This window comes from Amblyomma maculatum, chromosome 1 (assembly GCF_055883805.1).
Source record: "Amblyomma maculatum isolate TAMU_Amacu chromosome 1, ASM5588380v1, whole genome shotgun sequence".
Taxonomy (NCBI): Eukaryota; Metazoa; Arthropoda; class Arachnida; order Ixodida; family Ixodidae; genus Amblyomma; species Amblyomma maculatum.
In genome coordinates, this window is record NC_139344.1 from 224549290 (window position 1) to 224563411 (window position 14122).

Here is a 14122-nt window from a genome sequence, read left to right on the forward strand (position 1 = left end):
GAAACGACATGACCTAGAATTGTTAGTCGGCGAGCAGCAAAGCGGCACTTCTTCAGATTCAGTTGGAGGCCGGCGGTAGCGAGACAAGTGAGAACGTCCTTCAGTCGGAGCAGGTGGGATTGAAAATCGGTAGAAAAGACTACGATATCATCGAGATAGCAAAGACAGGTTCGCAACTTGAATCCACGAAGCACAGTGTCCATGAGGCGTTCAAATGTGGCCGGGGCGTTGCAAAGCCCAAAGGGCATGACGTTGAATTCATATAATCCATCTGGTGTGATGAAGGCAGTTTTAGAGCGGTCAGCGTCAGCCATTGGCACCTGCCAGTAGCCAGATCGTAAATCCAACGAGGAGAAAAACTCGGCGCCCTGCAAGCAGTCTAGTGCGTCATCGATGCGTGGCAGAGGATAGACGTCCTTGCGCGTGATCTTGTTGAGCCGGCGGTAGTCGACACAAAACCGGAAGGAGCCATCTTTCTTAGGTACCAACACAACTGGAGACGCCCAGGGACTGTGGGATGGCCGAATGACACCACGACGGAGCATGTCGTCCACATGATCAGCAATTACTTGGAGCTCCGAAGCCGACACGCGATAGGGGCGCTGGCGCAAAGGTGCAGTTTTACCGGTGTCGATGGTGTGCTCTACGACAGACGTGCGGCCCAAGTCAGTTTGAGGAAAGTCGAATGAAGAAGCGAAGTTCTGCAAGAGGGCGACAAGTTGATCACGTTGCGCAAGTGGAAGATCAGCATCAATAGCATGTTGGAAAACGTCGGAGGGCGTCGAAGCGGTCGCAACATCGCAAGAGCACAGACTAACGTCGAAGGAGGGGGTTGAGTCAGCAAGAGTGGTGATATGATTGGGATCAAGCTCTTCAAGACGTCCAATGCATTCGCCACGGAGCAGGACTGCTGGGCAAGAAAATGGGTTCGAGGCGTAAAGTGCACTCTTGCCGTCTTGAATTTCGAGAACTGCGAACGGAAAAAGGAGGCAGGGATGACGGGAGGTGGCTTCGGAAGGTGTAAACATCGCAGTCAAAGGAGTTACCCACTCACAAGACAGTGGTACGAGGGCAGCAGAGAACGGAGGAATGTCGGTGTCATGGGCGACGAGAAGTTTTGCAGTGCGGGGAGGGGTATCATAGAAGGGGGCATCACAGAGGGGGGCGAAGGCAATTTGCGCACGAGCACAGTCAATAACGGCTTGATGAGTCGATAGAAAATCGTATCCGAGGACGATATCATGCGAGCAGTTCGGCAGAACAATAAACTCGATGGGGTACAAGACGTCTTGAATGAGCACACGGGCTGTGCAAGATGCGGAGGGGTGAATGTGCTGTGATGAGGCGGTGCGGAGCGAAAAGTCGGAAATCGGAGTGGTCACTTTGCGAATTCGACGGCAGAGCGCTTCACTGATGACGGAGACGGCTGTACCGGTATCGACGAGAGCGAGAACTGTGGCGCCTTCTACAGAAACTTTGATAACATTAGCGGGACGACATGGAGGACTTGAGGAATTCGAAACAAGCGCAGTTCTTGCCCCCGGAACTGCGACTGTTAGTTTCCCTCAACGGTGCTGGTAGAACGTCGCAGCATTGGAGAAAGCGATCGGCGCCGAGGAGAATGTGATCGACGAGTGGTATAGGTTTGGCGATCTTGTGGGACAAATTGAGAACCGGGCGGAATCATTTGCGAGCGTGAGTCGGTATCGTACGGGTGAAGTCGAATGTCAGGCTGTGAAGGTTGGAGGCGCTGGCGACAAAGGTGCGCAACATGGCCCAGCCGACCGCAGGCATAGCAAATCGGAAGGTTGTCCGTAGTACGCCAAGGTTTCATAGGATGTGGGCGGAACCTTGAGGGTGGGGCTTGAAACGAAGGCTCAGCATGCGGCGGTGAACGGTAGGCAGGGGCCTGCACATAGGAGCCAGACGTGGGCGAAGGTGGTGGCCTAGCCGTTACTTGGGCATACGTGAGAGGTGCCGTCACAGGCGGCACCACGGGGTTGGACGGCAAGACATCAGCGACGTGTTCTTGCACGACACGGCGTATAGCAGGGGCCAAAGATGGAGCCAGTTCAGGAACGAGGCGGCCCGAGTCTTGAAAATGGGGAAGGAGTGAGATCTGACGTGCGACCTCTTCACGAATAAAATCTTTGATCTTTTGATTCAGCGGGCTCCCTTCAGAAGTTGGCGAACCACCCAGGGCTAATGCGGATACGCCTTCATCGCACACACTGGAGCGGCGCCTAGAAGCGCGCCGCTTGCGGAGCTCGTCGTAGCTCTGGCAAAGCTTCACGAGTTCAGTAACGCTGGTGGGATCTTTCGCTACCAGCATCTGGAAGGCGTCCTCAGAAATGCCCTCGAGGATATAGCGGATTTTGTTTGCTTCCGGCATGGCCGGGTCGACTCGTTTGCAGAGATCAACGACGTCTTCTATGTAGCTGGTAAAGGTCTCATCAGCGCGCTGAACGCGATCGTGTAAATGTTGTTCGGCACGAAGCTTACGCACTGCCGGGCGGCCGAACACTTCCGCGAAATTCTTTTTAAATGTCGACCAAGATGACAGGTCAGCCTCATGGTTGCGAAACCAGAGGTTCGCCACGTCCGTCAGATAGAATATGACGTTACTGAGCTTGTATGAGTCATCCCACTTGTTGTAGCTGCTTACTCTTTCATACGATGACAGCCAGTCGTCGACATCTTGATCGGCCGTGCCGCTGAACAGGCAAGGGTCACGCTGGCGCACGACGCCAGCACACATGATCGTGGGTGGAACGGCCGGCAGCGTCGAAGTGGACTCGTCTTGCATGGCGGTCGTAGAGGGTAGTGTACGGCTTCGCAGTTCCAGTTTGGGTGGGATCGTTTCCGGCAGCTCCGCCAATTGTAATAGGGCGTTTATTGACGCTCAGATGGAGAGCTGTGAGGACAGGACCTTGCAACGGCGAGCCCAGCGCACTTCTTCTTTGTCTTCGTCGCACAACGCACAGGTGCATGTCGATGGCTGAAGTGCTGACTATCACAGTACAATATATATATATATATAGCGGATCAATCAAGGGGAAATGAGGGTGCTCGTTATAATACATGAAGGAAAGAAGCCAACAGTCGGCGAGGCCAAGGAAAGCGTTGGGGATGATAATATATGTCTTTTTTTTTTTTAATGTTTACTTGGATAATCACAGAAATTAGTAATGTAATCTATTTAAGGGGAAAGATAATTAGACACAAAGTAGAAGAAAAAACAACGTGCCGATGGTGAACACTCTCAAGGTTCGTATACAGACAACATAAATACCCAAGAAAGTAGCAGGGGGGACAGCGGCCGATGTAGCTCAGTTGGAAGAGCACCGGACGCGTTATTCGGAGGTCGTGGGTTCGGATCCCACCATCGGCACGTTGTTTTTTCTTCTACTTTGTGTCTAATTATCTTTCCCCTTAAATAGATTAAATTACTAATTTCTGTGATTATCCAAGTAAACATTAAAAAAAATAAAATAAAAGACATATATTACCATCCCCAACGCTTTCCTTGGCCTCGCCGACTGTTGGCTTCTTTCCTTCACACACACACACACACACACACACACACACACACACACACACACATATATATATATATATATATATATATATATATATATATATAGATCTGCCGCTTAAGTTCCGCAGGCTCCATAGACACATCAGCAGCCCCGCGGAGGGTTTGCAACACACGCTGGAGAAAGTGTCCGACGTTCTGTCGGAAAACGGGCTGAGCTGGCTTGGTGCATGCGTAGCGCGTGCTACTGCGAACGAAGGTCGAGAAAGAGGAAGGAGAGAGGTAGCCCGGCAAAAGAATGAGCACACCCTTACTCTTCGCTCTGTCGCGGTTTTCCCCTCTCGTTCCCACCGGTTCTCTCTGGTTCAGTCACGCACCTGGCTTGCAAACGTCACGTGCTGGAAACGATAACCGCAAATGCGCGCGCCTTCAAGAAATGGGCGCGGCGCTGCCCTAGTCGAACTATCCCCTCTCATTACTTCCGCGTGTAGCTTGAAAACGTCACGTGGCCAACGGCCGAGGGTGATGCGATCGTCTTTGGGGAAGGCACACTTTCCAGTTCGTGGTGCGGAGTTCCATATATCGAACGACGGGTGAAATTGAGGTCGATATATGACGCGGCTTTTCTATACTTTTACATGGGGTTTTCAAGGAGATATCCTGTGAGTGCGATATAACCAAAATTCGATACATCCGGGTTCGATATATCCGGGTTCGACTGTATTATATTTGTAATACCGTTAGATATAGTAAATATATATTGACCGCAAGAGCTGCCGTTTGCACTCCAGTCGAAGAGTGTAAACAAGGTCCGTCAATGAACCTTAGTTCATTGACGAAGCCAGCAGAAATATATGCCATATGATTTTCCTTTTCACTGGTACTAAAACTGCACTGCGCAATCATGTTGACACCCTGTTTTATTTGTGTTTAGTAAAGCCAACCTAATGCAGTCCAGTCCAACCACCTCGCGCGGTGGGGAGGAGGAATGGGATTCGTGGCTCTACAGCGGAAACTAGGCAGCAGAGTGAAGGCTTTTGTCCCGTAGTCGGAGCATGTATTGTTCGAAGTAGACGTGCGGTGGGATGAAGAGAAGAGTTGATGAGGCAGCCAATGCTGCGCAGGACGGGGACAAAAGCCCTCCCCTTCTCTGCCTGGACGCCGCTGTGGAGCCACAAAGATCTTTGAAAGTCCGTGAAGCAAGAAAAGAAAGCCCTTCAGGCAGCATAGGTCAAGAGGGCTGGGTGCTCAATTCCTCAGTCATGGATTAGTAGCGTAGCCTGGTAACAGAATCTGAACTACTTTCAGGATGGCGACTGTGGAACCGCCCCTTTATGCACGTTTTGCTGTGCACAGCGCCCTCCATGACAGTGCTCTAAATGCACGAAAATGGACGCCACCCAAGCTACCTGCTTACACTTTATCATTCCAAGAAAGATAGCTAGCGAGCAGCATTATATCAACAAGTTTACACTCACAGCCAGGGAGCACCAGCAGCTTACGGCAACCATCGTTTAGCCCTACGCCTGCTTCGCCGACCGGCCAACCGGCTGAGCTGCTCGGTTACTTTTGGCAAACACAGTAGATTTCCATGCACTCTGGTTCAATATAATACTCATCTTTGAGAAACTTACCCGGCTTTTCCCCATTCGAGGTACGGATTTGGTCGCCCTCAGAATCTTTTGGCTCGACTACAACAGTGGCATCGTGAGGAGTGGGAACCCCTGAATCCAAAGTGATATTACAAAAAATTCAAACTTAATCAGCCGCATTTATGCAATCTTGAATAGATTTAGGCAGACTAATTGTTAGTGTACAAATCACGCAGCACACAAACAAATATAAATAAATTAAGCTTTGAATTGAAAGAACACAAAATTCTTTTGGCACATGTACAGTCTTTGTCAAAAGTATACGGCCCAAGAATTTTTGTTCTAAAGCCAGTAACTAGGCTCGTAAAGCAACTTTAGCGCTCAAAATCTTGTACATGACAAATTTCGTCCCCATTCTTCCCTAGCTTACATTCATATTCTAGTACTGCTGCCAGCAGCCGCATTACAGTGCTTAGAAGCGAACCTCTTGGGTCGTATACTTCTGACAAAGACTGTACATTTGCAAAACTCTGGCTTACTGTCATATTTATCTGTATGAAACTTTTGTACAAATTAAGTGGCACTTTCACGAAGTGCACTTCCATTAGAAGAAGGGCACTTTTGGTGCTCGCTGTCACAGAGCAAAATAAAGTGTCATTTTGAAATGACGGAAATGCCGATACGAATGTTGGCGCCCAATGTGGAAATTTATTTGTTTTCGCAAAAATACCTTCAAATTAAATTTTATTGCAAGCACAATTACTCCAAGCTAATATTCAGAGTTTATTTGTGCATCTGAATACATTGTTTTGATTAAAGAAGCATCACGATGCCGCACAGAGATGCAAGCTTGGCCGCGCTTTTCGCTAACTTGCATGGTCACTACTGTTTACTTGCAAAACCGACCTCGTTTATGCTATATAGTTACGCTGCTAACCACATTTATCGCACACCTAGCTTTGCAACTCCAGCTTGCATCTTTAACCAAGAAAATGCCGGCAGCGCCTACGTACGAAGCGAGGTCATCGGTGTTCGAGTGAGAAAAGTGCTAGAGCTGTCCAATTCAGAGCAGCGTGCATTTTTCACACGAAATCACGTTTTAAGAGCAACACATAATAATAGGCAGTCTCTCGGTGCCTGTACAACGGCACTCCTATGCAGCCTAAACTGTCCAGCGGCGCAGCTCCCACGCACGATAGCATCGTCACGTCTTCACCGAAGTTTGCTTGGCATACATCACAATGTCGAAAAAGGTCTGGTCTCAGCCACATGACGAAAGTAGGCGTCAAGTTTGCAGCGTTCACAGCACCGGATGCTACTATCTTTCTGCTGTAGTACCGCCCGTGAGCGCCCCTGGCTGGCAGAGCACACGGTGCAAGTACTGCTAGGCCGTGCGCGTTTCCGTGGTCGTCACTAGGACTATACTTTGTTTCACATGGAAGCATCAGCGTGTGGCGCTTTCACATTAGCCAGCTTAATAGGATATATGGCTTACTTCTGGCACTGCCTTATTGTCAACCTTACTGTCTATTGATGATAAGAGAAAGGTGCAATTCAATTCGCGGACGACTTACCGTGTGAGCTGCGCCACGACGGCGGCGGCTATAAAGTTCTCAGCAAAAATTTGGTTTTATTGCAGCTACTACTCCTACTAGCAACTCGGTATGGGTCAACGATCCCCAAGAAAGATTCATTTCTGACATTGATTTGCTCCAGGGCTTATTATTTATGAGAAAAACAAATTCTCAACACTTTTTTTTGACGGCGCTGACAGAAGGGCTGGATGCGCCATAAAGGTGCTGCTTGGCGCTGGTGGCTTGCGGGAAGAAAAGTTTAGCTCAACGAGAGAAACCTTTAGCTCAAATGAGAGAAACCACTGTAATCAAGAGTTCGACGAAGTATAGTCTGATTAGGAGCTGGCATAAAGAAAAATATAGGGTCACTGACCAAGTCGAGGTTTCAAGAAAACTTACTGACGTTTTGGAAGCCCTACGACTTTCTTGTTCCCAATGCGGAAACCAGACAAAAAGCATTTGTTTATATCTTCTTGAAATACTTTGACTTGATCAGTGACCTTATATTTAACTTTATTAGAGAAAACACTGAATTGGCTTCCCATTTGATGTCTTTATTTGCGCTTATTTTCTTATTTATTTTATACGTGCATGACGTCCCGTCCTACTCCTAGCTAATTCCGGTTCGTGAAGGGCGCAATACTGCGGATGGAGCGAAATATTGCGGCGCTTATGGTAAACCGTTGATGCATTTGGCCGGGAAACTGGTCCGGCGTTCATTTTTGCACTAATGCTACATGCCTAGCATCGCCCGCTAGCTCGCTTTGCCGCGGAGGCCGGAGACGTGGAGCGTTCGGGCTAGCTAGCTTGCCCGGGCACAATGAATATGGCGATGTTGCTATGGTAATGGCACTGTTTATGATCCTCGGAAAAGTGCGCAACTCGCAGAAGTAAGTGATGAAGCTAACGCTCTAAAAACCCGTCGGCAGGCAGAGCGTTTCCAAAAGAATGGGGCCCATATCTCGAGCAAGGCAGATATCGTGTCACCCAGGCATCCACTCACCCGCCGTTTCAGCTCCCATTTTGTTACGTTTATATTTGAACCTTGCTTTGAAGCAACTCGACTTCCTGTGTAGTGAAGGGTGTCCGATCATGTTAGCAAAACTGACATAGAAGCCTGTGTGATTTTCGATGCATGCAAAAAACGCGTTTCCGTTTGCCCACATGAAGCAATATCGCTGTACTTCAATAGTATGGAAACATTCATAAATAATAGCACATGCCAAATCTGACAGTAAGTGATTATTATGCTGCAAATGTGTCAATGCACAGGTAAATGCAACATCTCCAAATTATTTACTACCAACGCATGAAGCCGAAGACGGGCTCGACACTAAAATGTACATGTTGCATACGTTTGTGTGCTCTGTGAAATGAGAACAATAAAGTCTGGCTCGAAGCTGATAATGAACAGCTGTCCACCCAACATATTGGTTCAGAAAGCGCATGTATAATCACAGGAAGCTGCAGCTGAACAAGATAGCTTCTTCCATAGCGTGCTTCTTTTCACATCAGGTTTCAGTGTCGAGTGAAATGCTGCAGGAGAAAAAATGTTGCTAGGAGATTGATTAGGTTTTAAAATTTTACTCTAATTGCTTGAAAACAGTGTTCCTCTCTCTCGCACACACACACGCACGCACGCACGAATAAATAAAATGAGGACTCTGTGGAGCATATAACTGGGAGAGGGCAAGTGGACGCCATAAGCGCTTACAAAACTAACCCTAATCGGTCCAGTCTTCTGGCAACGTTCCTTTACAACACCCCTCTCCCTTCGCCCATTTCGCACATAGTTTAGTGTGAATCGCCTCTTCAGTGCCGAAGTGAACATGAATGCTTGCCAGACTCCTGCGCGGTAGATAGTCTCTTGGTGTATTTCATGCCTCTTTCGCAATATCGATCCATCTCAAAAGAAAAACGAAACTGGTAATCATTCACTTATCTGCACATTGTAATTTACCAACTCTAGTTTCCAAGATTGGACAAGCACAAACTAAAAATAAACAAGAACTGTTGACTGAAGTTCCGATAATTATAGCTATATTATCATATTTGTAATGCTGTCTGATATAGCAAATTTACATTGACCGCAAGAGCTGCCGTTTGCATTCTAGTCGAAGAGTGTAAACAAGGTTCGTCAATGAACCTCAGTTTATTGAAGAAGCCTGCAGAAATATATGCCATTCGCTTTTCCTTTTCACTGGTACTAAAACTGCACTGCGCAATCGTGTTGACACCCTGTTTTATTTGGGTTTAGTCAAGCTAGCCTACTGCAGTTCAGTCCAACCCCCTCACGTGCGGCGGGGAGGAGCAATGGGGTTCGTAGCTCTACAGCAGAAACTAGGCGGCAGAGTGAAGGCGTTTGTCCCATAGTCGGAGCATGTATTGTTCGAAGTAGACGTGCGGTGGGGTGAAGCGAAGAGTTGATGAGGCAGCTGATGCTAGGTAGGACGGGGACAAAAGCCCTCCCCTTCTCTGCCTGGACGCCTGTGTGGAGCCACAAACATTTTTGAAAGTCAGCGAAGCAAGAAAAGAAAGCCCTTCAGGCAGCGTAGGTCAAGAGGGCTGGGTGCTCAATTCCTCAGTCATGGATTAGTGGCGTAGCCTGGTGGCAAAATCTGAACTACTTTCAGGATGGCGACCGTGGAACCGCCACTTTAAGCACGTTTTGCTGTCCACAGCGCCCTCCATGACAGTGCTCTAAATGCACGAAAATGGACGCCACCCAAGCTACCTGCTTACACTTTATTATTCCGAGAAAGATAGTTAGGGAGCAGCCTTACGTCAACAAGTTTACACTCACAGCCAGGGAGCACCAGCAGCTTACGGCAACCATCGTTTAGCCCTATGCCTGCTCCGCCGACCGGCTGGGCTGCTTGGTTACTTTTGGCAAATACAGTAGATTTCCATTCACTCTGGTTCAATATCATACTCATCTTTGTGAACCTTACCCGGCTTTTCCCCAGTCGACGAAGGAATTTGGTCGCCCTCAGAATCCTCTCCCTCTACTCCAGCTGTGGCACCATGAGGAGTGGGAACCCCTGAACCCAAAGTGATAAAAGGAATATCACCTAAATGCAAAGTGATATTACAAAAAATTCTAACTTAATCAGCCTCATTTTACGCAATCTTGAATAGATTTAGGCAGACTAATTGTCATTGTACAAATCACGCAGCACACAAACAAATATAAATAAATTAAGCTTTGAATTGAAAGAAAACAAAATTCTCTTGGCACATGTACAGTCTTTGTCAAAAGTATACGGCCAAAGGATTTTTGTTTTAAGGCCAGTAACCAGGCTCGAAAAGCAACTTTAGCACTCTAAATCTTGTAAATGACAAATTTCGTCTCCATTCTGCTCTAGCTTACATTCATATTCTAGTATTGTAGCCGGCAGCTGCATTAGAGTGCTTAGAAGCGAACCTCTTGGGCCGTATACTTTTGGCAAAGACTATACATTTGCAAAACTCTGACTTACTGTCATATTTATCTTTGTACAACTTTTATACAAATTAGGGTGGCACTTTCACGAAGTGCACTTCCATTAGAAGAAGGGCACTTTCGGTGCTCGCTGTCACACAGCAAAATAAAGTATCATTTTGAAATGATGGCAATGCCGATACGGATGTTGGCGCCCAATGAAGAAATTTATTTGTTTTCGCAAAAATACCTTCAAATTCAATTTTATTGCAAGTACAATTACTCCAAGCTAATATTCAGAGTTTATTTGTGCACCTGAATACATGGTTTTGACTAAAGAAGCATCACGATGCTGCACAGGGATGCTAGCTTGACCGCGCTTTTCGCTAGCTTGCATGATGACTGCTGTTTACATGCAAACCCGACCTCGTTTATGCTATATAGTTACGCTGCTAACCACAGTTATTGCAGACCTAGCTTTGCAACTCTAGCTTGCATCTTTAACCAAGAAAATGCCGGTAGCGCCTACGTACGAAGCGAGGTCATCGGTGTTCAAGTGAGAAAAGTGCAAGAGCTGTCCGATTCAGAGCAGCGTGCATTTTTCACATGATTGGTTTTGGTTTTGTGGGGTTTAACGTCAGAAAGCGACTCAGGCTATGAGAGACGCCGTAGTGGAGGACTCCGGAAATTTCGACCACCTGGGGTTCTTTAACGTGCACTGACATCGCACAGCACACGGGCGCCTTGCTTTTCGCCTCCACCGAAAAGCGGCTGCCGAGGCTGGGATTCGATCCCGCGTCCTTGGGAACAGTAGTCGAGCGCCGTAACCACTGCGCCACCCCGGCGGGGTCATTTCACATGAAGTCACGGTTCAAGAGCAACACATAATAATGGGCAGTCTCCCAGTGCCTGTACGACGGCACTTCTATGCAGCCTAAACTGTCCTGCGGCGCAGCTCCCACGCACGACAGCATCGTCACGTCTTCACAGAATTGTGCTTGGCATACATCACAATGTCAAAAAAGGTCTGGTCCCTGCCTTATCACGAAAGTAGGCGACAAGTTTGCAGTGTTCACAGCACCGGATGCTACTATCTTTCTGCTATAGTACCGCCCACAAGCACCCCTTGCTGGCAGAGCACACGGTTCAAGTACTGCTTGGCCGTGCGCTCTTCCCTGGTCATCATTATGACTATAGTTTGTTTCACATGGAAGCATTAGCGTGTGGCGCTTTCATATTAGCCAGCTTGATAGGATATATGGCTTACTTGTGGCACTGCCTTATTGTCAAACTTACTGTCTATTGATGATATGAGAAAGGTGCAATTTAATTCGAGGACGACTTACCGTGTGAGCTGCGCCACGACGGCGGCGGCTATAAAGTTGTGAGCAAAAATTTGGTTTTATTGTAGCTATTACTCCTACTAGCGACTCGGTATGGGTTAACGATCCCCAAGAAAAATTCATTTCTAACATTGATTTACTCCCGAACTTATTATTTATGAGATAAACAAGTTCTCAACACTTCTTTGACGGCGGTAACAGCAGGGCTGGATGCGCCGTAAAGGCGCTGCTTGGCGCTGGCGGCTTGCAGGAGGAAAAGTGGTGCTGCCTCCAGCCGGCGCTTGAGCAAAATGTTTCCCTGTCAGGTGAAGACCTTCTAGAGATTGAGTTACAAATAACTCCAATTTCTTTGATGTCGCCTCAGATACCCCATACCACTGAAGAGCAGCAGCAGATGAACGCCTGCGCCTTAGTGCATGCACCGAGAGTGAGGGTAGTTAATCAAGTGTACGCATTATATTTAGTTGGTGGCAGCTTATATCTCGTACCTATTAAAATAAATGCTCATGAAGTTAGGATAAAAATTTCAAAACATTGTTAATTCTTAAGAATATATAAATAATATATGGATGCCCTGCTGTCGAGGCTGCACACTCGCATGCCAGACAAAGTGTAGTGAGTTCGCCAAACTCACTTTGAGCTGAGTGTGTTCAGCAATGAATATCATTAAGATTTATTATGTAATATCATGCGAATGACACTAAAGGCGAGTGACACTCGTTGAAAGTGACGCTAAGCTTCCTTGTCTGAGAGGGGTATTGCTTGGCTTTTCCCCAATCGATGTAGAGCTGTCGTCTCTGCCATTAAAATTCTCCCTGGCTAAAGAAATGAAGCTTGTGGTTGTCTTTGCTTTCACGAAAACCTTGTCGGGTTACAACATTTTCGCTTTGATGAGTGGGAAGACCCGAATCCAAAATTATAACAGGAATGTCATCTCAATGCAAGGCAATACAACTGAACCCCGTTATAAGAGACATGGATGTAACAGACAATCGGGTATAAGAGAAACCATTCACCCAAATGATTGGTGGCCATATGACTTTCATTAATTGGGCCTCTTTTTTAACAGACATTGGACGTCTATAAAGGACAAATTAGCCTTAATGCTTGGTACTCAGTCTTGCTTCTAACAGACATTTTAACATTAGATGCGGCACCAACCAGTGCCAGGTTCAATAGCAGCTACAGTGAAAACTAAGGAAAGACACATCTGTGCTGTCATTGGTCATCATCAATTATAACTTCAGCAAACAAAGAGCACGCCAGTCAGCTATGAAATGACTGAAAGAAGCCCCTGCAGAGGGAATGCAACGTAGAGAAGCTCTCCGGGCTTGCAACGAAGAGCACAAGTGCGACTGCACATGCAAGCATCTGCACGAGCATATTGGGAGTGCACGTTGGGTTCTCCAATTAGTGGAGCTTCCTATCACGAATTAACATAGCTGTTGTGCCCACTGGTCTGAAGAATATAGCGAAAATTGTCTATTGCATTGCATTACAGTATGAGTGACAAATCTGTTTGATAAATGCAAAGAAAAAGCTGTCGCTGACATAAACACGTCATGCCTAGAAAGCGACACATAGCCAAGCCAAGACAAAAAATATAACGAAAACAAAAGTGGTTCTGCTCTGGAAAGGACAAATAAGCTGCTCTGTTTGCTATTCAACTAATTTCAACTCCACTCATGAATGCCTTCTTGCTTTGCATTTATTTTTTGTGTCAGTAGCAACATTCACGGACTTGTAACTCACAGCCGCTGTTACCCTTTGTCAAACAAGCATAAATGTCTGCGGGATATTTCTGCTGGTGATGTTTTATAGTTTTGGCTGCTTCTAGCCCCTCGATGGTAAGCTGGTTATTTTAACAATTTCGTGGCGCCTTTTTTTGCTTAAATAGTTGTAGAGTTACCAGACACGGCTTAGATGCAAATCACAAGTTCCCCTTTCATTTACTTTTGACAGCACCTGTACATTTGCATGCACTCTGGCTTACTATCATACTTCGTGAAACTTACTTGGCCTTTCCCCAGTTGATGTACGGGCGCCGTCATCACTGTCGGGCTCGATGCATATAACATCATCGTCACTGACTGCGTCAGATTCAGACTCACTGACTGCGTCAGAATCAGATTCACTGACTGTGTCAGAATCAGAATCGATTACTATTACTTCAATCTCTTGCTTTTTCCTTCATGAAGAAAACAAAGTGGGGAAGGGGAGTAAGGAAAAGAAACAAGACATTTAGTATTATGTAACACATCAATAAGCAGGATACAATGACACCCAAGAATTGAAAGGTAAAAACTCCAGGTTTCTTACTGTATCTTGCATGCTTTGCTATGTAATGTCACACCACCTATTATTAAGTTGTCCTCTGTCGTCAAGAGGGCTTGATCAACTAGTGTCGGGACTGGGTAATTGACCTAAAGGTTTCTGCAGACTTTGCATGCTAATGTTTTCAGTACTTGCTGTAGTAAGATTAAGAAAGAGAAGAAAAGCTGCCTACTTGAAACTCTGCCTAACTACACTCAAATTAGTGCCAGAAAGTACCACAGGACTTTATGAATTCATAGAAAAAAGCAAAGTCAAGATCACAGAGAAATTTTCCAGTGGTTGCTGTGGCAATGCCAGCAGGCATGCCATCTTTTGAAAATACG

General features: G+C 46.7%; 1 protein-coding gene across 1 annotated transcript in view; it reads right to left on the reverse strand.

The window, feature by feature from the left end:
* LOC146205745 (uncharacterized) overlaps window positions 1–14122 on the reverse strand; it is a 48319-nt gene that overhangs the window by 26132 nt on the left and 8065 nt on the right. Inside the window, exons 2-4 of the mRNA XM_084590410.1 lie at window positions 13481–13653; window positions 9653–9742; window positions 5170–5259 (exon numbers count right to left, since the gene is read on the reverse strand). Coding sequence (XP_084446536.1) covers window positions 5170–5259; window positions 9653–9742; window positions 13481–13653 — 353 coding nt within the window. The remainder of the gene's footprint in view (window positions 1–5169; window positions 5260–9652; window positions 9743–13480; window positions 13654–14122) is intronic.